Here is a 26,978-nt window from a genome sequence, read left to right on the forward strand (position 1 = left end):
GAGGAAGTGTATTAGTATCATTTCCAATTGCGACTACTTCAGTTGTCAGTTGCTCTTGCAGGTTTGAAATGTTGTTGTTTGAACAGTGATCATGGGAGTGGCTGTTTGTACAGTTATTTAAGTCCAGATTTGCTATCGGTAAAGCTTTTGACATATGTGTAGTGTTTAGATCGATAGTCGCTGTGTCTCGCAGATGAGCTTTGGAAGGCCAGGGTACGCTTTTACTTACTTTGCCACTACCATCTACGGGGGCTTTTAAGGCAGTCCAAGGGTTTGCCATTTTGCGGTAGTTTAGTGTTTTTCTCCGAGTCTGGGGGCCTTCGATGGTTCGCGTCATGTGCTTAAGGAATTCGAATTTCCTTGTGTTTTTCCTCTCCTCCTCTCTCTCTTAAGCGGTTAAAGCTCTTAAGCGGAATTAATCTTTTATAACGAGCTTAACATCGGAGACCAGTCTCTAAGGACGGCACCAGGATTCAAACTTGTGTTGCCCTGTTCCGAGACTCCTCATTGGCTGAGGGGCTGCCACCCCCCCCTGCCAGGGATGTGAAAGAAGCTAGAGCTTCGAGGGATTCTGCGTGGGGTATGGACCAGGCGAGGGCGGATCTGATTGCTTGCAGCATTCTGATTGACCCTCACTGGGGCCCAATAAAAAGTATTTCCCGCTGCTCTTAGTCTCATTTTTCAATCTGTACACCATGGTTAGACTGATCAAGATCGCTTTGGCTCCATCTCTCTGTCTCCGAGTTTACCCACTGGCTGCCAGTCGGTCACCTTCGAGACCATCTGCCCGGGCAAAAAAAAAAGAGCATTTATGCACCCCCAACAGTAGCTCAGCAACAAAATAAAAACACTATACCTGTCTCTGAATGCTGCGCTCAACCGAAGCACCTGAAATAAGCTGGGGTTTGACTAAGAAGGGGTGACCACGCGCACTGTATCCAACCAAAAGAACTACAGAAACAACCTAAAATACACATCTTTTCTGAGGATTCTGTGCATTCAGTGTTCCTTGCAGGAACCACTGTGACGGAATTAAGCTGCAGAGCCTTGTAATACAATTTAATGAATTAATTAATTCATAAGCAGCTCTTTTAGGCTTTATATTTCATGTTGCTTGTACCATGTTAGCCAAGGGTTAAATAGAGTTCAGATCCAAAAGAAAACATGTCAATATCTTAATTAGAAGTTATTTATTTGGCGTATTTGTAAGCTTTCATGGCATGCCACCTCTTCCTCGGGAAGCCATGGAATGAAGTGTGTGAACAGCATTAAAGCTTAAATAGCCCTTTCTGAAAAGACCCCATTATCCGGGCCTGTCTGTGTGCCTGATTTGTAGTTTTACTCAGAGAGGCGGGCATTAGAGTCTGTAACCCCCCCCCCCCCACGCCCCGCGTCTTCAAGGTCTAAATGGTGCACTGTGGTAAGTGGGGCAGAGGTTAGTGGAACCAAAGGGAAGGAAAACAAGAAAGAAAACAATAGCCCATCCTGTTACAGTGCTCCCAGGAAGGCAGACGGGGGCGGGTTGGTGTCAGTCACGGTAGGTGCAGTCCAGTTGAAGCTCGCTTTGTCAGGCCGGTCACTTTGCAAGCTGAGTGGTGGCACAATCATCCAAATATCAGGCTTGCGCCTGAAGAAGGGCACACGAGCAAGCTGAGTGGTGGCACAATCATCCAGATATCAGGCTTGCGCCTGAAGAAGGGCACACGAGCAAGCTGAGTGGTGGCACAATCATCCAAATATCAGGCTTGCGCCTGAAGAAGGGCACACGAGCAAGCTGAGTGGTGGCACAATCATCCAGATATCAGGCTTGCGCCTGAAGAAGGGCACACGAGCAAGCTGAGTGGTGGCACAATCATCCAGATATCAGGCTTTGCGCCTGAAGAAGGGAACACGAGCTAGCTGAGTGGTGGCACAATCACCCAGATATCAGGCTTGCGCCTGAAGAAGGGCACACGAGCAAGCTGAGTGGCACAATCATCCAAGTATCAGGCTTGTGCCTGAAGAAGGGCACACGAGCAAGCTGAGTGGTGGCACAATCATCCATATATCAGGCTTTGCGCCTGAAGAAGGGCACACGAGCAAGCTGAGTGGTGGCACAATCATCCAAGTATCAGGCTTTGCGCCTGAAGAAGGGCACACGAGCAAGCTGAGTGGTGGCACAATCATCCAAGTATCAGGCTTGTGCCTGAAGAAGGGCCACGAGCAAGCTGAGTGGTGGAACAATCATCCAAGTATCAGGCTTGTGCCTGAAGAAGGGCACACGAGCAAGCTGAGTGGTGGCACAATCATCCAAGTATCAGGCTTGCGCCTGAAGAAGGGCACACGAGCAAGCTGAGTGGTGGCACAATCATCCAAGTATCAGGCTTGCGCCTGAAGAAGGGCACACGAGCAAGCTGAGTGGCACAATCAAAGGCATATGAGGGGAGACAGAACCAGCAATGTGTTAGGTCCATGACTCATGGAGCCCAGTGTAATAAATTCGTGTCAAATACCATATTGGGATTATGTCAAGTCTCTGGGAAGTCTCTGGGAAGCTTTTGAGCTGGGGCATTTTGAAGGCACATGAGGCTGGTCTTAAGGGAGTCTGTCAAGGATGTCTGTGCTCTCCGTTGGTTATAGGTCAAAGGATGGAATCCAAAGGAACGAAATGCAATAGGGTCGAATCAAAAGGACAGAAAACCAAAGGGTCGAATTTATTTTTTTGGAGGGGTCCCCCACCCGAACCCCTATTTTTGGTGTAAAAACCACTTCTTTTTTTTTACTATACGAAAAACAAAAAAATATATATATTTAAAAAAAAAAAATGACCCTTTGGTTTTCGGTCCTATTGCCTCGACCCTATTGCATTCGATCCTTTTGGTGTCGAACCTTTGACCGGACATCGTCTCCGTTATCACAGGAAATGAGAGAAGGAAGATGGCCCTCAGACACCGAAGGAGTGGCAAATGAAGTAACTATTTTATACTCGCCTCCAAATCATGACACACTTTGATGAGCATGACTGTGTGCAAACAAATTAATGTTAGGTGAGTGTTGTGTAAACCAAAGTGTGCACTATGTCCTTCAAGATACAAGAACACAACCCTTTCATCAAAGACAACACACGTCGGTTGTCTATCTTATGTTCCCATAATTCTCTTTGATTTCATGCAAAGCAGCCAAGAATGTTCATGCAAGCTTTCTTCTCAATATGACTAAAATGTATACTGCAAATGGTCATTCATAATGGACAATGACATTTTAAAAGGGTTCATGGACAATGTTAATACAATTGAATAATTTCCTTTTTCAATAGCTTCTTTTGACAATAATACACAACAGGTTATCCAACAAAATGTCCTTTCTTCTTAGAAAGTGTCGCACTCAGATTAAAACCAAGGCAATGTTTACATTTGTGTGCTGGCCTCTAATAGGTGGTCCCTGCCACTGAACGTGTGCCTTTGTTATAGTATGCAGCAACACTAATAATTAACAGGATGTGTCAGAGCCCCAGGAACACCCGCAGAGATTATCTGCTTCTCTCCTACAGCCCTCTGTCTTCAATGTGATGATGATGTCCTTGCTGGACACAGCCACTGAGATCATCTGTCTCTGAATATCACACAGCTCTGCCCACCTCAGGGAATGCCTCTGTCATGACTGCTCTCATTTTAAATTTAAAAAATCCAGCTCTCCCATATCCCTCCCTTCAGTACATCTTTTTTCCATCTGGTCGTTCAGCTGTCAGCAGCAGCTGGGGTGGCTCTAGCAAGTGGGAGCAAGCCATGTATTAGGGGAAGAAGGGGATTCAGGTGCAGAAGGTGGGGCACCATGCGATCTGCAGAAACCACTGCTTGCCCCACATGGAACCATGATGAGGGCAATCACTTCAGGTTATTGTTCTGAGTGCCCCTCTGCCTGGACTTCACCCTGAATAACAAGGAGAAGGAATACTGCCCGGGACATGCTTGATATGAGTGGCTATTTATAACGCGCTCAATACCCAGAGGTTTCTAAGTGCGGATCGAACATGTGGTGCTCCGAATCGTCTTGCTTCCAAGGCGAGCATGTTGCCGCTGAGCTCTCCTCCCGCGACTTCATGTATCTCAATGTAATGACGCTTTACTGGCATGACTTATAGTTGGGCAAATCGTTTTTTTTAAAATAAGATGACCTCGTTTAGAATTCAAAGTCATGCAATTTCTGCCAAAAGTATTTTATTACAAACTAGGTAACTTCATATTATACCAAGCGATAATGACCGATTCCCAGGTCTAAAAGGCTATTAGCATATATTGCTAGTAGCAATAGGTGTGTTGGCGCTTTGGTAGTGAAGTCAAACATGACTGTAAAAGTGAGTAAAGTATATAGACCAAATGAGTTACTGACTTAAATGCGTTTTATCTTGTAGTGTTTAAATAGCAGGGTTGTCTATATAAATTAAGTATTTTAATCGCAAACTTGGTTACACTGTAGTGGATTTAACATGAGCATGCATTAGTTGTCATGTAAACATATCTATAAGAAAGTGAAAGCATATTCCCATGTTTTAGCTTCAGAGGAAGTATATTTTTGAAATAAACCTTGCCTTGAAATTGCATTGCAGTTTCCCTGTCTGCTTTTGAAGTCAGAATGTTCAGCATGCAGTCAATACCAGTAGTTATAGACTGCACTCCGAACAGTCTGATTGGTTGAGAGGAGGTCAGTAACTATCTCCATGTGCTAATAACTGTTATTTCAGTAGTTTTATGTAAATCTGTTTAAAGGCCATCCTCAATTCTGAATAGCAGGATGCCTTCTGGGTAGCACTAGGCAATGTGGGTACTTGTCTACCTCATGCTCTCAGTATCAAAGTGTGTGAATTTCCCATTTGTCCAGCCACGGCCTCTGAGGACAGCCACAAATGTACTTTTCAACTGTATCAACTAATCTAATTGAAATCAATTAGGTGGCTTTATTAATGAGGTATTTCCCCCCCAACTGCTACAGAATACGAGCTGGATTCACAGCCTTTACGCCCATGTGAGCTTGAGAGAGAACGGGCCCTTGTGAAAGGATCAGACTATGTCCCACAGTGCTCCGCGGATGGATCCTACAGGTAACGTGAACACAGCATATTTCTTTATTTATTTTTTGTATTTATTTTTTATTTATTTTGCATTTATTCCAGTGCACAAAGCCCTGAGGCATCTAGGCGCTAGTTACAAAAAGTGCAGCGCACAGTTCATAAAGTGCAAGGCACGCATACGGGTTACAGCACAATGGTAGCTGGTGGAAGCAAATTCTAGCAAGGACCCACCTAATGGTGCAGGGAGTCATTGCAGGTGTTTAAACAGGCATAAGAGCCAAAATCAGGGTGTGTACACAGTCTGGCAAATCCTTACCTAATGGTAAGGGACAAAATCATCATGCTATGATTAAAAGAAATGTTCGCCCCACTACCTGTTTGCAGTTGGTCTGTACCCATTACAACCAGTGCTGGAAACAGAAAAGGTACTTTGGGACCCATTTCCTGTGGGGGTGGGGGAGTGGATTGAATGATTGTGTGGGCTACGAGTGGGGTTCTATAATTGTCGTGAAAAGTGTGCAAATCACATAATAAAGTAATCTGACAGAATACAAATCCTTATAGTAACAGGTTGAGCAAAAGGGTATGATTGTGTCCTTATATTGTCCCATCATAAAGTGAATACCACAAGTAACAGCATGCAAAGTGATGTGAACATATAAAAGTCTCCTCTGAATTTTGTAATACCTTCAAAACACAGAATGAAAGAAAGTGCGTGATAATGTTGCCTTCTTCTAATCGCAGTTTCTCACAGCATGCTTGTTATGCTACCCTCCCATGTGTGATCACCCAATATTAACAGTTCTTGGGGGAGATGCCCTTGTCCATAATCACTCCTGATTAACAGCTTACTGCTGTGTCTGCAGCTATATACAACTAATTGCATCTTTCGTTCTTTGTGTTTGCAATGCAAAACTAAAAGACAAAGTTGTTTACTTGCCCGCAAAACATGAACATGTACTTCCAAAGTTGCCAGTCTCCTCCGTCACACCCTGATACATGTCTCTGTCCTGATTCTGAATCTGGCTTTTAAGTCCCTGCAGAAGCTACTTCAGCCTGCCATTTGTATTTGTACTTTTGTATTTGTAGATTTGTTCTCGCGCTACTACCCAATGGTGCTGATTAATGGAATTATGTGCGCCAAAAAACGGGATTTGTGCACCATTCTGCCCGCAAATCCCTGATTCACAAATGGGGATTTGCAAGCAGAATGGCGCACAAATCCAGTTTTTTTTGGCGCAAATATTCCATGAATTAGGGACAATGGGCCTCATTACACGGTAGGCAGTAAGGGATTACCCGCACCGGTATGGGCACCGGTGCCGGTAATCCCTCACCGCCCTACTACGAGGTCCCTTAGCGGGTCCCTCCCCTAACACCTGGTTTTACCAGGCGTTACGGAAGGGACCCGCTAAGGGACTTCAGAGCTAATAACGGTACCGCAAATTGCGGTACCGTTATTAGCTCCTTCCCCATTCCCATTGAGCCCTATGTGGGCTCAAATGGGAATGGGGAATGGTTCCCGGAATGGGGATTTACCGGGTCCTCCAAGGTCGGAATGACCCGGTAAGTCCCTATTCCGGGAACACGGACCCGGAATGCGGTAAGGTGGTAGCCATGGCGCTATTAGCTAATAGCGCCATGGCTACCGCCTACCGTGTAATGAGGCCCCATATGTTTCTCAGTGCTCGACCATTATACAAGAATAATATCAGGGCTATGAGACAATAAACTAGAACAAAAAGGGTTTCACTTTTTACCTAATGTAAGTAAATAGCTTGTTTCTCTTATGTCCAGTGGGAGGCTGTTCCACAGCTTAATACAGGGTTGTCCACCTCCAGGCCTCGAGGTCTGGATCCATGCTGGATTTTCAGGATACTGCTCTTAAATATTCACGAGATATATTTGCATACTATGATTCTAATTGTATGCACATATTTTCTCATGCATATTCAGGAGGGCTATCCTGTAAGCCCGCCAGGTTTTCGGCCCTCAAGGCCTGGAGTTGGACAACCCTGGTTTAATGCCTACAATGGCGCAGGTTCGGCCGTAAGCGCTAGGTTTCTTCCGTCTAGAACAGCAGATGTATGACACATAGTTGATCCCAGGGGTCTAGAAGTGACATGCCAGAGAAATCTCTTTTTTTCAAATAAACCAGAGATTTACCATAGAGAGTCTTATGGATAATCGTCAATAGTTTACATTTGATACAGGATGCCACTGTGAGCCAATGCAGCCTTTCCAGTATCTTAGATATAGGTGTTTGAACATTCACCTTCCAACTCTGGCTGCGACATTTTGTGAAGACTGTAATCTCTTGATGGCCTGTTTGGTTTATCCTGCAAAAAGACAATTGCCACAGTCCAGATATGCTCCTAAAATAGCCCTGGGGAAGGTGGCACAGTTACCCTCTGAGGTCAGTGATCTGATCTGTCTTAAGGTCATCATTTGGCTAATGTTACAGTGGGTTAGGTTCTACGCAGTAGACACCACGGATGCCCTGTGTGTTACGTGTGTTAGTTGTTAGCATAGTCTCCAAAGCTGCGGACGCTCCTATTCACTAGAGCGCAGGAGAAAGCCTGGTGTGGAGACTTCATGCTGGCAATGCGCTCTTCACACTTTCTGACTGGGCTTTCAGTATTGTATGGCGGCAAGGCCATTGGCTTTTGTTTCCCAGAAACTGCATCACGGTTCAGTTCAAATCGGTTCTATTTCCTGCACTGGGTAGCACAGCAATGTCCCTGGCCAGATAAAAGCCACCCTTTCCCATCAGTGATACAAGCCTGCCAGCCAGTCCACTGTGGCCAGGTCACACAGGCCAAGGGCATGCATTCTGCAGTTCCTTCCCTGGCGATCCCTGAATGGTCTTAGACTGCCCAATTCGTTTGACTGAACTGTACACGGGCTCAGACTAGGCTGTCGCCAACCAGCCTCCTTAGGTGATGGGAACGATTATTTGGTTCACGTCATGCTTGGAGGCAGCATGCAGCACTGCAGCCTACATTAGAGGAAAGGGCCTCATTGCAAGTGCAGCGGTGCAGGTAGAAGTGGTGATAAAGTGGCAGTCAATTTGTTACTGCCACTTTACCAGCCAATTAATGCACTGCCATTCTATGTGTCTGGTGGTATTGTGGAAGATCTTCTGCCAGCAAATAGGTGGCAGATTTACCGCAGCAAGATTACCACTGGTGGTAAATCTGACAAAATCCCCATGGAGTCCTATGGACTCTAAACATTGGGAATTAAACTGCTCTACCAACACTTGTAATCCGGTGGTATACTCATGAGACTGAGTTGTGGTAACGATGAGTGAGTTAGGCAATCATTTGGCAGATTTACCTCTCAATTACCACCAAACTCATAATGAGGCCCAATGAATTTTCAAAGGCCTTGCAGAATTGCTGAAATGCATCTTCTTTCCCAACATCCCAATGCATCCTCTGCGTCTCCCCACCTGATTTAATTAAAACATGTTATCTTCAATGATTGGAAAGTTCTAAAAACATTGTATGCCCCTTGATGAGATCTGCAGTGACCTGCATATGCCTGCCCCTGGAATAGGTCCTCAACTGTGGCTGGGACCTATAACTTAGTGAGAAGCCACATGATGACCAGTATAGCCTTCAGTGCTGCTCCTACTCTCCCTCATCACAGTCCTGTTCTATGAGGGTGAGGTATGTCCGGGACAAAGACAACTGTGCTAGCGCTTTAAACCACAATAAGCTGAGGAGTCAAGCATCTCACCAATTAGTGACACCTGAGCAGACCCTAACGCCCAAATATGCACCCCGCTAGGATGGGTGGGAGGGTGGTAATTCAGGTCCGTAGCAAGGAAGATTAGGACCCAGTGTAAGGAAGATGACTGTTCAGTCATTGGAGCATGACCACTTGTTCCCTCCTCCTCATCACTGTCCTTTTTCTATGAGGGTACAGCAAGTGGTATAAGTCTTTGACTGACACCCCCTTAGAATCTGAACGTAGACATATGTAACAACCATGACCTGTAATAAGTTTCAGTTTTCAGCATCGGACATTGGCAGCGAAGGGACTGGACAAGCTCTACGACAATGGTCACAGAATAATTGTTACTGTATTCAAATGGCTTAACCACCATACTGCTCCCAACAGAAAGAAACGCGTGCGACCGGCAGCTTGCTGAATTCAAGAATTTCAGCAAACAATAGAAAGTGAGGAATTCATTGAAGAGGCAGGTAGAATCATACCAACCAACCAGTCGATGACTGTCTACACCAGATTTGTCCAACTCCGGGCCTTGATGGCTGGAATCCTGATGGGTTTTCAGGATATCCCTCATTAAAATTAATGAGGAAAAAATTGCATACTTTTAGAATCATTATATGCAAATTGCTCATAAATATCAATGAGGGGTATCCTAAAAACCCGGCATTTATCCGGCTCTCGAGGCCTGGAGTTGGACACCGCTGGTCTACCCAGAGGCCTTTCAGAGAAACCCAGCATTTCTGATACGGATGCACACAATCCTCTTGTATTTGAAGGCAGAGTATTCCTTTAAATGAACAGAGGGAGACATCCGCAAACGTTGACGACAGCAGGTTACGCAAACATCAAATACAGGAGAGGTAGGGACCGCAGACAAACCTCTGAGCAACATATGTGTACCCTCACAAACAACCTAGGGTAGGAGAGGGTACCTTTACCATCACTATCCAGCAGCCTGAATGAACCCCTACAATGAAAGGTGGAGTCGAGACACCCACAATAGAAGAGCCCAGAAGATTTGATGCTGCGCGGCTCCATACAGACAGCCTAGGCGTTCCAGACCAAAACAAACAACCACCAAAGGACGGTTGCGGAAGTCTAAATAAAGGATGAAAGATCATGCAGTCGCTCAGACGTGAAGTGTGACAGCCCCCCCTGCCCCCACTCGCGCAGGTACTTGAACAAGTCATGCGTCAATCAAAGCCTCCCAGATTCTGCAGGACAGATGAAGATCAAGCAACAACTTGGAGAAGGGGAACGAAGCCCCCTCCTGCCCCCTTCAGAGAAGACTAACTTCCAGGTGGGGCACTAGGAGACAGCCAGAAGACCCCTGGTGAGGTGATAGTGCGCCCTAGAAATACCTCATAACGGAACATAACCATTCCTTCCTTGCGACATCATTTCATCAAGACCATAACACGCCAGTTACTGACACTATTGAGTATTATTGACACTGCTGAGTATTACGGACACAGTTGAGTACCTGGCAATTGCACTAAAAGGCACCCTGATGAAGGTATGTTAGGTACCAGCTGTGCCCTCACTGGTCTAAGACCCAGTGTCACCCTGGATTATGGGCTCAGCCAATTAGGGTGCCCCGATTGTGGACTGTAATCACCAGAACAAGCAGGGGTGGACTGGGAACCAAAAGAGGCCCTGGAAATAATGTTCAAAGTGGCCCCATATGACACGTTTTCTGCAAGCCCAAAGCTTTTCCTATGAGAAAATTTGGAAATAACACACAAAAGAGGCCCAGGGTGCAGAGGCCCACCGGGAAATCTCCAGAGTTCCCTATAGGCCAGTCCACCACTGAGAACAAGCCCGCCTTTGCATCAGCCTCAGAGCTGCACACCCCATCATGAAGCTGCCATTATCCCCTGGTCTCACCAGCACCTCCATCAACATCCGCGATTTCAAAACACGGGGGCGGAAGACTTTTTTCAAAGTCAGAAATGGAAAAAGAAACATACATTGGGCATCGTCCAACTGTTGGTCTTATCTGTAGTCCGTTTTCTATGTTATTCGTGTCAGTGTAGAAAATGGACTACAACCAACAGTGGTGGAGTTCCTGTTGCCGAAGGCAAGTTGGTCTTTTCCTTTGTTTTGTTAAAAAAAGGCTTAAGCACCTGCAATTGGATTTCACGAGTGCCGAGTGTGATGTAACTTGAGGTGGAGGTCCGACCTTGCCAGTAACAGCACTGCCACCCTCATTAAGCGACCCTTGCTGCGATTGGGCCCTTGACTTGGGTACTGGCCATTATCAGCTGATTCAGCCCACCCCCCGCGGGTTATCGTGTAATGGACAGAGCATAACCCAATGTAAGAGAGCTGATAAACCGCCAGGACCAGCAAGACCACCTGCCAACCTTTTCCCTCCAGAGAGACTAGAAGATTCCAGAAAATCGGCTAGAGTCCCTCCGTCATTACAGCGTAGTAGTGTGAGGGAGGAAGCAGAATACATTTCAATGCACAAGAAGATGTAATGATGTGCGTATAATACAAAATCAGGCATATCACCTTGCCTGCGGTAGCCTTTTCCAAACCGCCTGGGAACTAGGCCTGAAGCACACAGCACGCACCTCAAAGGGCCTCATTACAAGTTTGGTGGTGTCTCAGTGGTAAATCAGCCTAGATACCACCAAACTATATCACTGCTTTGTCTGGCGGGATTACCGGCGGATTACAAGTGGTGGTAAGTGGTGTTTGTCCCCATTAATTGGAGTCCATAGGGCTCCATGGAGGATTTCGGCCGATTGTGGGCAGTAATGTGGCCGAATGATCTCCAGCTTCTTGCTGGAGGTTTTGTCTACACCTTAACCCCAAGATCGTAGTTGGGCTGTGCAATAATCTGGCGGTAATGCTATCACTGCTGCATTTTTACCACACCGCCCGATTTATAATGAGTCCCAAAGTCCAGCAATAGAAATCGCTCCATGCGGTAAAAAAATTCACAGGCTGCGGGAAATCATTATCTGAAAAAGAATGACTCGTCTATAGGAACCTGGAAAGAACTAATCGTACGGATGAATTCAGAAAATAACTCACAGCATCCAAATGGATCTGAGTCTGTCAGGCAAGGGCATAACGCATTTCATGAGGATTGAATCTCGCCATGTGGCTCTGAGGCCAGCTGCTGAGAATGGCACCACCCTCTGCCCTAAGGAAAACTGGGAGTTATGCCAACCAAGCCCTCTTTAACCATCCTAGTCTCCGACCCGGGAAAAGAAGTCAAGATTCTGGGCCATAACTCCCCTTATTGGCCCTGGTCATCAGTGCTTAATTAACAGCCCTGTACACAGAGCCAGAGGCAGCCCAGTTTCAGTTGCTAATCAGAATAGAGAGGCTCTCAGCTAAGGATGGTAACAGGCCTGTTTCAGTGATATTCTGGCCTCTCCATGCTGAATATGATATGATCTGATATGTATAACTTGCCTATACACAAGTGTTTCAAGGCACGACGAGGCAAGGGAGGGGGAACAGAGGGAAGACAGAGACAACGATCTTACTAGGCCAAGTTGTCATTGAGATCGCGCAAGTGCAGGGGGGGGGGGGAAAGTGCGGGGGCTAGGGGGAGGGAGCAGTGCTGTACATGGGAATGACAGTAAAATATATTGCGGCCAGCTGGTGGCAAGTGCAAGGTTAAGTGCAGACATCAAGAGTCAAGTGCTGGTAGGGGGCTGTAGGGATACAGAAACAGTCCCCAAGTGTGGGGGCAGCCAAGGAGGCAGTGCGTCAGAGTGGCGCCTTCCATGCCGTGCAGCGAGTCACATTCTGCACACTCCTAATCCACAGGGTAAAGCATTAACATGCAACTTATTAAGAAACAATAATGGGAACATCGACTCATCTTGTGATGCTCAGAGCCTCAAGCCTCACTCACGCAAGAGTGGGCCTCATCCAAGCCACACCAAGACAAAGGTGTGTACCCAGATAATGTGCTCCCGTTATCCCAAGAGGATGACCCCTAAAGCTGGAAGAGGAGCCTTCAGATTTCCCTTGGAACCCTGAGCGGAATCGTAGTTAAAAAAGTTCCGGAAGCAACCTGCGAGCAAGAGAGCTGAGCTCTGTGACATACAGGTACCGTCATGGTACATCAAGGGGAAAGTTGTTAAGCCGCTCATCACAGCCTGAACATGATTGCCTCCATGCCCTTGGGAACTGTGCTATTTTAGGCTGTCAGACGAAGAGTACTCACAAGGCAAAATATACAAATTGCAGACAGGATTACAGCAGCTAAATATATGATGGTTCTGCCAAAGAGAGGACTAGCTCCACAAGACCAAAGTGTATGTCTCATTGTTCCCCCCAACCTAGGACCTGACGCCATGCCCCATAGCTAAAGACCCTTAGACTGTACCGGCCAAGCTAGACAGCATACTTAACACAATAAATCAACTGGACTGAGCTTAGACCTACCTAATATTGGGGTTCGCCCTACAATCCAGCGTTCACTTTCTTCTAAAACTCCAAAGATGAAAATCATACAGATCCGTAGCAATGAATAAACATAAGAAAATCACTACTTGTTGGGCAAGCATGCATTTAATGATGCAGTGAGCTAAAGAAATACACATCTAGCCATTCACAAGAAATACACATCTAGCCATTCACAAGGCTAGGTTCAGATATTAAACATGCATTATGACCAGTTCATCAATCCAGCTTACCAATAGCTGAACTGTAATGCCACAAAGGGGAACATCAAAAAGATATATATTATTTTACTTTGCTATAGTTCACAAAAAAACAATGTCATTATAATACTTCAACACTCATACAAACTGAATTTTGGTAAAAAAGGAGAAAAGAAGACTTTTTTTTCTCCCTAAAAAATGCATATTTATTACAATCAATTGCTTAGCACTAGCGCATCAAATATTTAAAACATTAAACACATCAATTCTTAACATTTGAAACATTATTACAAGCCTGCTTTTTCATTAAGCCCTAAAATCTGCAATGAAATGGGACTCCTTTCGTCTTAGTCATCTTTCCCTGCTGGGACAATTCTTTTAAGAAGACTCCATCTGTTAGACTTTTGAGTAAAGATTTATTGCCAAACCACGACCCCCATTACATATTGTGGTCCTTAGTCAGGTGATTAAAATATAGGAGGCGACGTTGGGTTATAGCGTGGGATTCCATCAGTAGATACAAAGTTTCAGTGATTCCCTCTTGAGGCAACGCTGGATTAAAGCGTGGCATTCCACCAGTAGATGATACATAGTTTCAGTGATTCCCTCTTGAGGCAACGCTGGATTAAAGCGTGGCATTCCACCAGTAGATGATACATAGTTTCAGTGATTCCCTCTTGAGGCGACGTTCAGTTTAAGCGTGGCATTCCACCAGTAGATGATACATAGCTTCAGTGATTCCCTCTGGAGGCAACGTTGGGTTAAAGCGTGGCATTCCACCAGTAGATGATACAAAGTTTCAGTGATTCCCTCTTGAGGCGACGTTGGAATAAAGCATGGCATTCCACCAGTATATGAAACATAGTTTCAGTGATTCCCTCTTGAGGCGACGTTCAGTTTAAGCGTGGCATTCCATCAGTAGATGATACATAGTTTCAGTGATTCCCTCTTGAGGTGACGTTGGGCTAAAGCGTGGCATTCCATCAGTAGATGATACATCGTTTCAGTGATTCCCTCTTGAGGCGACGGTGAGTTAAAGCATGGCATTCCATCAGTAGATGATACATAGTTTCAGTGATTCCCTCTTGAGGCGACGTTGGGTTAAAGCGTGGCATTCCATCAGTAGATGATACATAGTTTCAGTGATTCCCTCTTGAGGCAACGTTGAGTTAAAGCGTGGCATTCCATCAGTAGATGATACATAGTTTCGGTCATTGCCTCTTGAGGCGATGTTGAGTTAAATCGTGGCATTCCATCAGTAGATGAAACATAGTTTCAGTGATTCCCTCTTGAGGCGACGTTGGGTTTAAAGTATGGCATTCCATCAGTAGATGATACATAGTTTCAGTGATTCTCTCTTGAGGCGACATTGGGTTAAAGAGTGGCATTCCACCAGTAGATGATACATAGTTTCAGTGATTCCCTCTTCTTCACAATGTCTACAGATTCTTAGGCTGCGTTCCAAGCCCTCCCTTCCCCCCATAATTTCCTCAGTGGGGAAGAGGTTATGGCAGACACACAGTCATTGTGCGTGCCAATATTGACCGGGGAATCTTTTTAAATAGTGTGGGAGAACACGTACGGTCTGGCGTCCAACAATACTCCCGAGAATAGATAGTATCCCCAGACCACCTCAATTGTGACTATCCAGTCTCTCTCCCACAGTTTTTGTTTCGCCTTGCCCGGCATCAGTTGTAATAGTTCCAAGGACAAATTGTATTGACGGATACACTCTTGGCACTTTCCTGCCCACTTATTAAGGGGGTTGCAAATGTGATTCTCTAGTAATTGCCTTCAACGCCACCAAATGGAGGTATCTTCCGCATAGACAATTTTCACCAACAACCTCTGGTTCTTCCACTATACCCATGCTGCCATAGACTAAAGCCCCAATTCATATCTAATCTCCTCCAAAATAGGCCCTCCAATTTTATCCAGTTAGGCATTAAATCGAAAAGCAGGGTTTCAGCACCATACGTGATGACTGGTATTGCTTTCTTTGTGTAGAATTGAACCACTGGGATTAATGAAAAGTGTCTGAACTTTCTATTTATTTATTGGATTTTTGTATGGTGCCTATACAACAAATTGTGTTTCAAGGCAGCACAAGACAAAAAAAGGCGGGGGGGGTGCAAGGGAGAAAGATACAATAACGGTCCTACTAGACTTTGTGACATTCAGATCGTGAAAGTGCAGAACAAGAAGCGAGAGGGGAGGGGGGTGCAGGTTTACGCAAAAACAAAGTGCTAAAGTGGGAAGGGAGACGGGTGAAGAGGCAAGGTGCAAGTGCTAAGGGGAGGCCAGATGGCAAGTGCCACGGAATGCAGGAAAGGGCAGGGGATGGGGTGTGGATGGACAAGGGGACTGGAGCCCTGTAGTACTCAGAGTCAACAAGGCAGCCAGTCACTGCGGCAGAAGAAGGTTATGTTATGTTATGTTACTTTGCATTTATATAGCGCCTTATGTACCATTGGACTCAAGGCGCTGGTAGGTTGAACGCCCTCAGGAACCGAAGTTCAAGTCAGTAGAGAGAATAGAGAGAGTCAAAAGGTGCGTGTGAGCACCGGATGTGTGTACAGCTGGTGTGGCATTCGTGTGATAGCTGCTTCTTAGCCGTAGGTGTGGTGGTTGAGAGATCAAGAGTATGTGTTCGTACTGGCAGGTTGTTATCCAGACCGATTCTGGCTGCGTTAGGCCTAGAGCAGAACGCCTGGGCTGGAGGGTGTATAACCAGCAGTGTTAAGTTAGGGTGATGGGGAGTATAAGGCAAATGATTGTATGAGAACAGCTATACCGAATGGTGTCATAGTATCGCTGTGTTCTAGTTGAGTGGTGATGTAAAGAAGAGAGTAAGCATGGAGTAGTGATATGGTGGTTTACCTTAGGTGCTTGAGATCGAGCCCACTCCAATAGTTCCATGTACTCCATCCGTTCCATGTACTCCGACTGTTCCATGCATTACGACGGTTTCAAGCACTCAAAACCGTTCCTTTCAATGCTCTTTCAAACGTTCCATGCACTCCAAACCATTCCATGTAAGTCACGCCATTCTATGCACTCCAATCCCTTCCATGCACACCAATCTGTTCCATGCACTCCAATCTGTTCCATGCACTCCAATATGTTCCATGCACTCCAATACGTTCCATGCACTACAATCCGTTCCATGCACTCCAATCCGCTCCATGTACTTCAAGCCATTTATGCACTCCAACCATTTTATGCACGCCAACCATTTTATGCACTGCTCCTTTCATTCCTTCTACCCACGTTATCCTTTCTCCATATATCATCCATCCACATTCGTCATCTTCACACGTTCCATCCACTTCACTGGTTCCACCCATTTCACATGTTCTATCCACTTCACCCGTTCCACTCACTTCACCGGATCCACCCACATCACCGGTTCCAAACACATCACCCGCTCATTCACCTACTTCGTCCATTCTACCATTTCACCCGTTCCACCCACTTCACCCATTCTACACCCGTTCCATCCACATACTTCACCCGTTCCATCCACATACTTCACCCGTTCCTTCCACATATTTCACCTATTCCATCCATATATTTCACCCGTTCCATCCACATACTTCACGCTTTCCATCCACATACTTCCCCTTTTCCATCCACATACTTCATCCTTTCCGTCCACATATTTCACCCGTTCCACCCTGCTCATCCGTTCCACCCTGTTCATCGTTTCACCAAGTTCATCCGTTCCACCCAGTTCATCCGTTCCACTCAGTTCATCGGTTCCACTCACATACTTCACCCGTTCCAACCCCATACTTCCTCCGTTCCAACCACATTTTTCACTTGATCCATCCACTTCACACGTTCCATCCACATACTTCAATCGTTCTATTCAATAAATTTGACCCATTTTGTCCACATACTTCACCCGTTCCTTCCTCATACTTTACCTGTCTCGTCCATATACATCACCCGTTCTTCCAGATCCACTCTCAGTTCCTACCACCCACTTCACCCATTTATTCCCCTTACTACACCTGTTTCTTACAACCACTTCACCCGTTCCTTCTAACCACTTCACCCGTTCCATCCACATACATCACCCGTTTGCTCCACACTCGACACCCGCTCCGCACTCTACACCCGCTCCGCACTCTACACCCGCTCCACACTCTATACCCACTCCTCGCTCCACATTCTACACCTGCTTTGCACTCTACACCCTCTCCGTACTCTACACCCGCTGTGCACTCTACACCTGCTCTGCACCCGCACCATACCCTAGATCCGCTCAACACCCTACATCGGCTCAACACCACCGCACCCTACATCTGCTCAACACCCTAAATCTGCTCAACACCCTACATCTGCTCAACACCATCACGCCCTACATCCGCTCAACACCCTAAATATGCTCAACACCTTACATCCGCGCCACTCTATTATCCACTCACACCCTACATCCGCACCACAACCTACAACCGCACCATGATCTTATCTGCTCCGCGCTCTCATCCGCTCCATGCTCTCATTCATTCTGCGCTCTCAGCTGCTCTACGCACTCATCCGCTCTATGCACTCATCCGCTCTACGCTCTCATCCGCTCAACGCACTCATCCGCTCAACGCACTCATCCGCTCTAAGTGCTTTATTCACTTCACCGACTTCATCCACTCCACTCACTCACTCCACTCACTTTGTTCAGTCATCCTGCATTATCGGTTCAGCCCATGTCACTTGTCGCACGCACTCGATCCGTTCCGTGCTCTCCATCTGTCCCATGCACTGCACCCGTCTCATGTACTCGAATCGTCTATTCTGTAATTTCCATTTATACCATGCACTCATACATTCCAGTGGGGGTACGTGAGTCAGTAGACTCGGAGAGGAATAGGCAAGAACCAATAGGAGGGGCGGTGGGCGGATCGGGAGGCGGGAGGGCAGAGGAATCAGGAAGAGTGTGCGGGGAGGGAAGGAGAGCGAGGGGCCTGCTACGAGGACACGGGATTACCAAATAAACAGCAGTTACACTAAGAATCAGGCGCTTATTGCCCGCACTCACCGAGCTCTTGGAATGGAAATGGAGCCAGTGGGGGCACTCATCCGCTCTACGTGCTTTATCCACTTCACCGACTTCATCCACTCCACTCACTCACTCCACTCACTTCGTTCATTCATCCTGCATTATCGGTTCAGCCCATGTCACTTGTCGCACGCACTCGATCCGTTCCGTGCTCTCCATCTGTCCCATGCACTGCACCCGTCTCATGTACTCGAATCGTCTATTCTGTACTTTCCATTTATACCATGCACTCATACATTCCAGTGGGGGCACGTGAGTCAGTAGACTCGGAGAGGAATAGTCAAGAACCAATAGGAGGGGCGGTGGGCGGATCGGGAGGCGGGAGGGCGGAGGAATCAGGAAGAGGGTGCGGGGAGGGAAGGAGAGCAGGGGGCCTGCTACGAGGACACGGGATAACCAAATAAACAGCAGTTACACTAAGAATCAGGTGCTTATTGGCCGCACTCACCGAGCTCTTGGAATGTAAATGGAGCCGGTGGGGGCACTCATCCGCTCTACGTGCTTTATCCACTCCACCGACTTCATCCACTCCACTCACTCACTCCACTCACTTCGTTCATTCATCCTGCATTATCGGTTCAGCCCATGTCACTTGTCGCACGCACTCGATCCGTTCCGTGCTCTCCATCTGTCCCATACACTGTACCCATCTCATTACTCGAATCGTCTATTCTGTACTTTCCATTTATACCATGCAATCATACATTCCAGTGGGGGCACGTGAGTCAGTAGACTCGGAGAGGAATAGGCAAGAACCAATAGGAGGGGCGATGGGCGGGTCGGGAGGCGGGAGGGCGGAGGAATCAGGAAGAGGGTGCGGGGAGGGAAGGAGAGCAGGGGGCCTGCTACGAGGACACGGGATTACCAAATAAACAGCAGTTACACTAAGAATCAGGTGCTTATTGGCCGCACTCACCAAGCTCTTGGAATGGAAATGGAGCCGGTGGGGGCACTCATCCGCTCTACGTGCTTTATCCACTCCACCGACTTCATCCACTCCACTCACTTCGTTCATTCATCCTGCATTATCGGTTCAGCCCATGTCACTTGTCGCACGCACTCGATCCGTTCCGTGCTCTCCATCTGTCCCATACACTGCACCCATCTCATTACTCGAATCGTCTATTCTGTACTTTCCATTTATACCATGCACTCATACATTTCGGTGGGGGCACATGAGTCAGTAGACTCAGTGAGGAATAGGCAAGAACCAATAGGAGGGACGGTGGGCGGGTCGGGAGGCGGGAGGGCAGAGGATTCAGGAAGAGGGTGCGGGGAGGGAAGGAGAGCGAGGTGCCTGCTACGAGGACACAGGATTACCAAATAAACAGCAGTTACACTAAGAATCAGGTGCTTATTGCCTGCACTCACCAAGCTCTTGGAATGGAAATAGAGCCGGTGGGGGCACGCGAGTCAGTAGACTCGGAGAGGAATATGCAAGAACCAATAGGAGGGGCGATGGGCGGATCGGGAGGCGGGAGGGCGGTGGAATGAGGAAGAGGGTGCGGGGAGGGAAGGAGAGCGAGGGGCCTGCTACGAGGACACTGGATTACCAAATAAACAGCAGTTACACTAAAAATCAGGCACTTATTGCCTGCAAACACTCACCGAGCTCCTGGAATGGAAATGGAGCCGGTGGGGGCACGTGAGTCAGTAGACTCGGAGAGGAAAATGCAAGAACCAATAGGAGGGGTGGTGGGCAGGTCGGGAGGTGGGAGAGTGGTGGAATCAGGAAGAGGGTGCGGGAGGGAAGGTGAGCAAGGGGCCTGCTACAAGGATACGGGATTACCATGTAAACAGAAGTTACACTAAGAATCAGGCTCTTAATGCCCACAAACACTCACCAAGCTCCTGCCTTGGTGATGGCAAGGGAGGGGAGAGTGAAGGAGGAGGAGAAAAGGAGGGTCTTTAGAAGTTTCCGGAACTCAAGGAGGTCCAGCTCACGCCTGATAGGGGCAGGGAGACCATTCAAGGGGGAGGCTAAATCTACACCCCATTCTTTGTAGCGGGGACCCGGGCCCCAGAAAGCCTTTTTGATGATGCAGAGTGTTTTGAATTTGATCCATGCAGCAACCGGGAGCCAGTGGAGAGAAATGAGGGCTGGAGAGAGGCTGTCCCTGGGCTTGAATCCCATTTTGGATTAGTTGAAGGGAATGAAGGAAGGATGAAGGAAGATTGAGGAAGATTGAAGAAGAGGATGTTGCAGTAGCCCAGCCTAGAGAGGACCAGAGCGCTGGAGACATTGAGTTTCTGGTCGAAGGTGAGGAAAGGGAGAATACCTCTGTGGAAGTGCAGCGTATGCTGGGCCTTCTTGGCAAGGTCCGCGATGTGAAGAGAGAAGGAGAGAGAGGAATCAAAGATGACACCAAGGTTTTTTGCCTCACAAGAGGCTGAGGGGCGGGCACCCATAGCAGGCGCCAAAAGGAAGGAGCTGGGGTCCCAATGAAAAGGATATCTGTCTTACTGGAATTAAGGCAAAGATCATTGACAGCGCACCATGACTGAATTAGCAGTCAGGCAGTCAGGAAAGAGAGAGGAGGAAGATGAGGGAAGCTTAAAGGAGAGCTGCATGTCACCTGCATAACACTGGAAGTGAGGAGAGAGATGGAAGAGATCAAGTGGGCCAAAAGGGCAAGGTGTATGTGGAAAAGCCACAGCGAGAGGATAGAGCCTTGAGGGACGCTGCAGGTGGAGAGTGAGATAGGGGAGAGAAAAGGGCCCAGTTGAACCTGGGAAGGTTGGCTGAAGAGGAAGGAAGTTAACCAGTCCAGTGCCAGGCCCGTGATGCCCAGGGTGTCACAGAGCTGATTAGACAGGGTGGCATGATTGACCGTGTCGAAGGCAGAAGAAAGATCCAGGAGGATAAGAACGGATGAAGAGTTAGAGTCAATATTAGATAGCAAGTCATCACAGGTGTTCATTTTCGTGCCTCTGGCAGCTCTGAAGCCAGACTGGTGGTCGTGGAGACAGCCGACAGATTTGGGGTGTTGGGTCAGTTGGGAGATGGCCAGCTTCTCAAGGAGTTTGCCCAGTGAGGGCGAGAATGTCGAGGTCAAAGTCTTCGAGAAGGAGACAGATATCAGAAGCATGTTTGACCGCAGAGCGTGTGTTAAGGGTAGCTAGGTGGACCTGGTTACTGCCTTTGAAGGTCTTCCGAAGAGGGGTTTAGGGACGTGGTAAACCCATCGGAGGTGGAGAAAGGGCAAGGGGGTGGCCGCTGGAGGAGTGGATGCCGGGGGAGTGGCCGGAGAAGGGAGGAAGTTGATGAGAGATGGAAGATGCCTATCAAGAAGCAGAAGGTTGGTTTGAGAGCCCTGGGCCATGACAGCGCCATTGTGATAGACATTAACGATGCACCTAGATGATGAGAAGCCCGTCAAAAGTACTTCCCATCTCGTGCCTCCATTAATGGGAGACGAGGGGAAAGGCGAGAGGACAGAGCTCAATTGTTGAGTCCATAGGGCCGGGGAGGGAGCGACAAATAGGATGTCAGTGACAGGCTGCCTGGAAGAAGCGTTGACCTAGGTGTCAGTGATGGCCAGGCCTGGATTAGAGATCAGGAGAACTTTTTTTTAACTTTTCCTTCCAGGATAGGTGATATAGTAGCAGTTAGAGTAAATAGGTGAGATAGTGAGCACCCTGGATAGAGGGAGAGAGCAGAGGTGGAAAGAAAGAGGGGAGAGAAACGGAGAACTGCACACAGCACGACAAAATCACCTGGTGGCCTTGCAGCAGACAGATGCCGATAGACAGGAGCAAAGAGTGTCCTTTATGGACTATTCAAGACCACATCTGGACAGTCAGGCCCTCCTTCCAACAGGTCAGATGCACAGATGCAGCGGCCGTAGGCCTTATGTTCTTAAGTCAATGAGGCCTTTGGGTAGATTTCTCTCTGGTGAAGGCTTCACGGGAGGAGACAGAGCGCTTTGTCAGTGATGATGAGCTGTTCACAGTACGTTAAAAAGCATTTCTTGGATAATCATAGTACCAAGCGATGGTACCAGCTCCCCGCACCACTAGGAGAGGGTAGGAACCAGATATCAACGCCAGGCAAGTCACAGCACCCTCAAGCAGGACCACCATGGTAACACACTGATCTTCCGGGTAAGTAGGAGCAAGGTAAGGCAGTTCTTGTGGTTGCATTGATATGGCAGCTCTACATAGCAGGTAAGCAAGTCTGCTTCTTTCTGGGGATTGCCCCCTCCAACTCAGCTACAGAAGACACGGAACTGGGAGGTGCAGCCAGATATATTATGCACTGCATGTCTTTTTGTGGATAAAGACAGACTAGAATGCTGCTTAGTTCTCTTTGCCATGGATAACTGCCAGGCTCCAGTGCAACCCACTCAGTGTCGGCGTCGCAAGGAAAGGTGTGGAGGCACCCTCACCAAGCAAGAAAAACGAAATAGCAGTAGGAATCCAAGTAATCTCCACCCACACAGGCTTCAAGTAGTGCAGAGAGACAACACTGACAAAAACCAGAACTGCGCCTCGATCCGAACTACTCCATAACACCAGCTGGTAAAAATACACTCCACCACCTGCCGCCTCTGACCGTGATGTGATACACAAGGGCAACAGCTCACAGACCCACCACAAGTTGCAAACTGACAGTAATCTGCGAATATGGCTGGTATGCTCTCCTAATTATGCTGATCACCGGTAAAATTGCATAGACGTCTGGGCCCCCAGGCAGCATTAGGCAAAAACAGTTTGTTTCGTATCCAGGTGAGAGAGGCTTACCAAAAAGCATGTGCTACAAGTGCAATCATTTAGATTGTTTATGATTAAAAGTCTTAGTTTCACTCTTTGTTTTCCAATAAATAAAAATCCAAATAGGTGAAAATATCCACTCTTTTGATTTGCCTATTACTCAAGTACTATATTAACTTAGAATACGTTTTTGTTCCTTCCTCAATGGAATGAGAAGACCTTAGCTTTTACTACATGATTGTTTAGGTTACTCGTCGTAGTGTAGGTTTCCAGATCCGCCAGTTGCCTCTGCAGATCTATTGGAGTATGGTCCATCAAGGCCATGTCGTCGGCATACAGTAAGTCATTGACAGGAGTGCCATCCAGACCTGGAGGGAAGGAGCGGGTGTTAACGAAGGCACTGGAAATATCCTAAATAAATAAATTAAGCAGAAGGAGGGCTTCTGTGTGAGTGTTGGCAGCCTCATCTCTTCGTATCTTTCTCACTGCGCCATGATCCCTTTGGTGATAGTGTGCAATATAATTAACAAATTGATTGATAAATGCAGCCTTGTTTCAAGCCGCCTACACTTTGAATCAGTGCAGATAACCGGCCATGCCTATTCAATCCAACCTGAACACAGGTGTTAGCTTGGAAGTCCCATGATTAGAGTTTGGGCCCTATTGCATTCCTATTCATGCTGTGGAAGGCCATGGAGAAGTCATTGAATGCAATGTATAGCGACTTTGACTTCTCCATGGACTCCTTTTTTAGCAAGCAGAGAATGAACCCATTTGTGGTAGTCCCTGCACCATTGCAGAAACCCCATGTAATGTAGTGGCCCTTTAAGAGGGGCGTGGTCAGTAGCCACAGATCATTAACGCATCAGCAGGGCAATAAAAGGGGCAACTGCAGGCAGGCGGGGCACTGCAGTGGAGACCCAGTTAGCGGCAACTCCTGGCTCCTGGCGTCATTGGTGTGCTTGTACTGTTGTGTAATCATCAAAGCAAAGAAGCGCAGTGAACATCTTCGAGGGGACGCCCAGTTGCGCTATCGGCCCGTAGGTTGCTGGGTTGGTATGAGGACCCTTTTTATAGATAGGAACAATAATGGAGCGTACACAGGAATCTGGAATTCTTTTTGTAGAGATCACCCTATAAAAAATGGCCTCCAAGGCACTGGCCCAAAAGATATTACCTTTGATGACCACAGTTGCTAGGCCGTCGGGGCCGCGGGAGGGCTCTTGAGTTGTTACTATGGGCGAGTAACTCTGCTGCTAATTCTAAATCTCGTTCCAGTGTCCACGGGATATCGGCATGCTATGGGGCCACGGTTGCAATTTCACTTTTGTGTGTATATTTGTTTTTATAATGAGGAATAACTTCCTCCTCCCAAATTGGATTCGTCTGAGCACTCGTTTGGTGAGTCTGGTCTGATCTTGTCATGGGCCAAAGCTCTCGGCCGCTGTTCTGCGACAGCATCGGATGTTTGTGCCGGCGCAGCCAGTTTCTATAAGCTTTCTCTAGGCCACACTTTCGCACCGTGGCGTCAGAATTCTCTCTTCTTTTACACTGCACTTCCGGGTCATGGTAATGTGTTTGCTGAATTCTGGGGATTTGGGGTTTTGGCATACACGCCTACCTTTTCCAGCAATGTCTGGTAAGGGCAGTTTACTATTTGTTCATACAATGGATCTCCCCTGATATGCAGCTGTTGGAATATGAGAACATGTTTGACCTTTGTGCCAATTCCACATAATCCTGTTGCCGCCCTGTTTTACGGCGTGTTGCAGTAAAACGTGTGCTCCAGACTCTGTGATTTTTACACCCCATTTACCCATAAGGGAAAATGATTGCAAAATGTCCTGGACTCAACATCCAGGACTATTCCTTCAGTCAGAAAGCAATAGTCTAAAACGTGTGCCTGAGCACCTCTAGGCCATGTATAGTGAGTGTGGCATTGCATCGCTCGTGATATTTCCATTTACAACACATTGGGTCCCATTCCAAGTTTGCCGGTCTGGACACAACAGTACCGGTAAGCTTGCCGGTACCGTTGTTTCCAGACCGGCAAACTACGAGTTCTGCGAGCGGGTGCCTGTCCGTCCGCCAGGTCTGACCTGGCGGGCGGAACAGCACCCGCTCGCAGACCTCGACGGATGCCCTGGCACCATTCATGAATGGTGCCGGTGCATCCATCCCCCCCAATTCCCGCATCCATCCCCCCCAATTCCCATTGAGTCCAATGGGACCCATATGGGAATGGGGAGTAATATTTTCTGGCGCCCGGGAATGGGCAATTACCGGAACCGCCGGGGCTGTATTTACCGGAATGGCTACCTCTAACCTCATAATGACCCCCATAGACCCCACGTCTCCACGAGCAATAACCAATCCCTGCCTCTTTTGTAAGAGGCCTTCTCAGTAAAAGGAACGTTTTTAACATCAACTACAGAAGCACAAATGGCGTTTAAGCCCCTGCACAGGATAATAGATTTCGAGCTTCTATGCGTTTGCCATCTAAACAATATGTCTTCTATTGAATCAAATAATTCTACCTGGGAAATCTTCACAGGGTTCCAATATAGGTGTACTATTAAAGAGTATCCTAAAAAAGGATAGACAGATCTGTTCCACTCTAATTCTATGGCTGGGACAATCAGGTTATTATGTATCCCGAGCACGGAGCCAGATGCTGGCCGCCCTCCTTCACCTTCATGGGCCGGGGAGAGGAATAGAGTAAACCCATCGATAGGAGGCGCAATTTGTCTCCCGAAGACAGAAAATATCCACTGATTGGAGGTCATCACTGGCTTCTCCGAACACATGAGCAAAGCCCCTGGTATTCCCCACTGGTAAAGACTGGGGTCTATATGACTAAATGCATAGGGGCAGTATTCATCTAAAGTGCCAGTGCTTTAAAACAACCACCATTCGGTGGGATGACACGACTCAGTATCACGTGAGGTTATGCTTTGACCACACTTTTTAGCCCTGAAGACAGAGACCACTCTGACATGCATTCATTGGCTTCTGCACTGCATACTTCATGGGCTTCTGTACTGCATACTGCATTGCCTTCTGCACTGCATACTGCATTGGCTTCTGCACTGCATACTGCATTGCCTTCTGCACTGCATACTGCATTGGCTTCTGCACTGCATACTGCATGGGCTTCTGCACTGCATACTGCATTGCCTTCTGCACTGCATACTGCATTGGCTTCTGCACTGCATACTTCATGGGCTTCTGCACTGCATACTGCATTGCCTTCTGCACTGCATACTGCATTGGCTTCTGCACTGCATACTTCATGGGCTTCTGCACTGCCTACTGCATTAGCTTCTGCACTGCATACTGCATTGGCTTCTGCACTGCATACTTCATGGGCGTCTGCACTGCATACTGCATTGGCTTCTGCACTGCATACTGCATTGGCTTCTACACTGCATACTTCATGGGCTTCTGCACTGCATACTGCATTTTAAAAAGATGGAATAAATACCCACTGGGTTTTACCCATTGTATCTTGTAAAGAAATGTGTTGTTAAACCAAGTAATGGATTGGAGTACCTCAAAAGCTATCACAGTTTAAATACTTACATACTGTGAGCAACAGGTCGACCAGCGATTGTCCCTCCCTGATCCTGTCTTTTGGTACACTCCGGCCCTCAGCCTCTAAGAGGGGGAATTTCACTCACTCCCCAATTGCAGACTAAAGCCATTTGATTTTGCCAAGGACGGGGGAACTGCAGGGTTGTCGCCTCTTTGGCCGTTCGAGGCAGCACTCTCCTTGCAAAGG

General features: G+C 47.4%; 1 protein-coding gene across 1 annotated transcript in view; it reads left to right on the forward strand.

The window, feature by feature from the left end:
• The first annotated feature begins 1,407 nt into the window (after positions 1-1,407).
• Positions 1,408-26,978, forward strand: part of TG (thyroglobulin) — a 1,030,738-nt gene continuing 1,005,167 nt past the window's right edge. The window contains exons 1-2 of the mRNA XM_069622147.1: positions 1,408-1,420; positions 4,969-5,077. Of these exons, the coding sequence (XP_069478248.1) occupies positions 1,408-1,420; positions 4,969-5,077 (122 nt within the window). The remainder of the gene's footprint in view (positions 1,421-4,968; positions 5,078-26,978) is intronic.

Source organism: Ambystoma mexicanum, chromosome 5q (genome assembly GCF_040938575.1).
Source record: "Ambystoma mexicanum isolate Mex_15411 chromosome 5q, UKY_AmexF1_1, whole genome shotgun sequence".
NCBI lineage: Eukaryota > Metazoa > Chordata > Amphibia > Caudata > Ambystomatidae > Ambystoma > Ambystoma mexicanum.